The 2989-nt window shown below is 44.5% G+C and overlaps 1 protein-coding gene across 1 annotated transcript; it reads right to left on the bottom strand.

The window, feature by feature from the left end:
* Positions 1-464: 464 nt before the first annotated feature.
* On the bottom strand, positions 465-1892 carry LOC149394775 (uncharacterized). The gene is made up of 3 exons (XM_089615333.1): positions 1880-1892; positions 1383-1723; positions 465-869 (listed from the first exon to the last, which is right to left on the bottom strand). Exons 1-3 carry the CDS (start codon positions 1890-1892, stop codon positions 465-467), a joined length of 759 nt encoding a protein of 252 aa, XP_089471459.1.
* Positions 1893-2989: the final 1097 nt, after the last annotated feature.

Genomic DNA, 2989 nt, shown 5'->3' with positions numbered 1-2989 from the left:
TAATATTTCAAAGTTGTACTTTTTTTATTAAAAAAAAAAAAACCTGGATGTCCAGGAAATAGATTAAAGCATATCAACCAAACAAAGTTCAACAGCTTTTTAGGGAATAGCCTCCACCCAGACCGCACGATCAGGAAATAATAAAGCTTTTTTTCGCCAAAATGTGGGCAATAGAATTACAAGCTCTAAGTAAATGACAGAATTCAACAAAAAGAAAGTCATGAGCAAGATTCGTCGCCTCTCGAACCAGCAAACCTTCCTCTTTCGCCCAAAGACGTTGCTCTGTACTGATGTGGCGTATTCAGATTGGACACGGATCCTCGGACAGCCCAGCTGCTTAGACACGCGAAGCCCTTCGGTCACAGCAAACAGTTCTGCAATCTTCGAGCTTTCGCAGCAGCCCCAAATGGCATGAAAGACGCTCTCTTTCCCCGCCTTGCACCGAGAGCACCAAGTGTCCACGCTCATACCACGATTCGCCAAGTGGGCAGCCAATTTTTCCCCACCCTCCACAGGAACACTCGCATTTTGGGAGGAATTTTGAGTTTCCACATCCCTTCCCACCATTTTTCCGTCAAACTGGGATCCGACGAACAAAATCTCCCCGTGGCTTCATGAGCCACTCGGTAAACACTCTTCACGGAATACTCGCCGTCTTTAGAGAAGTGCCAACATCGCTCATCGAGGACGGGGGATGCCACACACGGGATTTTCAGCACCTCCTCGAGATCCTCATCCCTCAAGGACTTTCGAAGAAGCGGGACGTTCCACATTCCCCCCGGTAATTTCAAATCTGCCGCCGTCGTTCCGCGCGGAGAGACGGGTCCCGAACCGAGAACCCCGTTGATCTCGGGATTCAACGTCCCGACCTAGCGTCCACCGAATCGCCGATTCCGATTCTCCATCTCGAGCCTTTGAGAATAAGAGCACGCCCCCACATAAGGCCTCTCCAAGTACTAGAGGCGTAGTTCATGTTATTCGTCGAGAGAATGTCCGAGTTGGAAAAATAGCTCGCTTTGAGGACCCGCGCCGCCAAAGAGGAAGGAAATCTCAAAACTCGTCACACTCCCTTAGCCAAAAGAGCTTGGTTAAAGCTCCCAAGATTGCGGAAACCTAGACCTCCCTCTTCTTTACAGGGGCAAAGTTTGTCCCAACTCCCCCAATGATTCTTTTTCTTATCTTTGGTGTTACCCAACCAAAAATTGGCCGCCATTTGGTGGAGGTCCTTGATGAGTTTCTCGGGGAGGATGAAACAATTCATGACATAGCTAGGAATAGCTTAGAGAACTGCTTTGATGATCACATCCTAACCGGGATAAGAGAAAAAGGACCCCTTCCATCCATGAACCTTATTCCAAACTCGTTCCCGAATGTAGTTGAACACATCCGCCTTGCTCCACTCCATGATCATAGGGAGCCCCAAATATCTCGTGGCCTTCCGTGGTCTTGACTCCTAGGAACCTAGCAAGAGCAACTCCCACCTCCGTTTTGACTTTCTTGCCAAAACATATCTCGGATTTGTCATAGTTGATGACTTGACCAGAAGCCCGAGCATAGACCTCCAAGCACTTTTGAACCTCCACCCCTTCGTTTTTCTCTGCCGTGAAGAAAATGAAGCTATCATCGGCGAAGAAAAGGTGGGTGACCACCACCATAGACATGCCAAAATTCAGCCCCGAAATCAGTCCCTCATCCTCCGCTCGCCTAAATAATGCCGATAGACCTTCGGAGCAAAAGAGAAAAAGGAAAAGGGAACCCACAGCCCGCTCCAAGGTATTATATGTTAGATCCGAATATCACGGGTGAAAATCATCACCTAATTCCATGACCGAATCATGTTGAATAATTAAGAAAACCTAAATCAATAGCGGAAGTGTACCTGATGAATCCATGACGGTTGGTCTTCCAGATCAACACGTATTTCTTTGAGAGTCCCTTCAGTTCTCTCTGGCTCACTCTGACGACGGGATATCAGGAATGACAAGAATGTTACGTGTGACCTGGGGACCAGCCGTATTTATAGAGAAACCCTAGATTACCCTAGTGGGCTTCCTATTTCAACCCATCACTGAAATAGAAGCCCATAATGACTCTATACATTAAAGGCCCACAACCTGTTAGATACATTATTAAAGCCCAATAACCGTACACCAAATTAATTCACTTTCAACGGGCCATCTTTATTGACAGTTCACAACACATAATTATTTAACATATAAGCCCAACGTTGGATTAAGGATCCAACATATTGGATTAAAGATCCAACAATCTCCCACTTGGGCTATATGTTTAACCTTATAATTATGTATCGCAAAAAATAACCGAAAGAGCTCAACTTTACTGTCATTACCAAAATGTATCTCATAACCAATCCGGTCCATCAACCATATCAACATAGGATCAAAGCGGCATTCACTACATCTATCGTAGTTATACCCATCAATGGTCACGTATATCGATACAACTGAACGACATGGATCATGAAGTGGATGTGTAGTATGGAAATTTCATGTTATGTGACCTCAACATGTCTATTTCCATTTGGTCCTCCTTAAACCTTAGTGAGATCAAACCATATACTAGAAAAACAGAGTCTAAATAAACAAAAAACTTAATTTCTGCAGAAAACCTCAATAATCATAAATAAAACCAAACATGTCTATAACATAAAAGCACTAAAAATAGCAAAACAACAAACTCCCACTAGAACTGAATATCCTGAGCTGAAATAACACCCATATGAGCAGTGTGCTCGTGAAACACTTTGGGTGGTAGTCCCTTAGTAAGCGGATCCGCAATCATGGAGTTTGTTCCGATGTGCTCGATAGACAACTGTCTACTCTGAATTCTTTCTTTCACAACCAGAAACTTGATGTCGATGTGTTTCGACTTCGTGGAGCTCCTGTTGTTGTTGGAGTACAGTACAGCGGATTTGTTGTCACAATATAACTTGAGTGGTCTATCAACACCATCTACTATGCGCAACACA

This window comes from Urtica dioica, chromosome 5, assembly GCF_054948205.1.
Source record: "Urtica dioica subsp. dioica isolate 48M chromosome 5, U.dioica_male_clone48M_v1_H2, whole genome shotgun sequence".
NCBI classification, from domain to species: Eukaryota; Viridiplantae; Streptophyta; class Magnoliopsida; order Rosales; family Urticaceae; genus Urtica; species Urtica dioica.
Note: the sequence above shows the minus strand (reverse complement) of the source record. Positions and strands in the feature narration are given on the sequence as shown.

Excerpts from the sequence above, each read along its gene's own strand:
- LOC149394775 (XM_089615333.1), bottom strand. Across the intron at positions 870-1,382 it reads GAGTGGAGCAAGGCGGATGT|GTCGGGACGTTGAATCCCGA; the intron begins GTTCAACTACAT and ends GGTGGACGCTAG.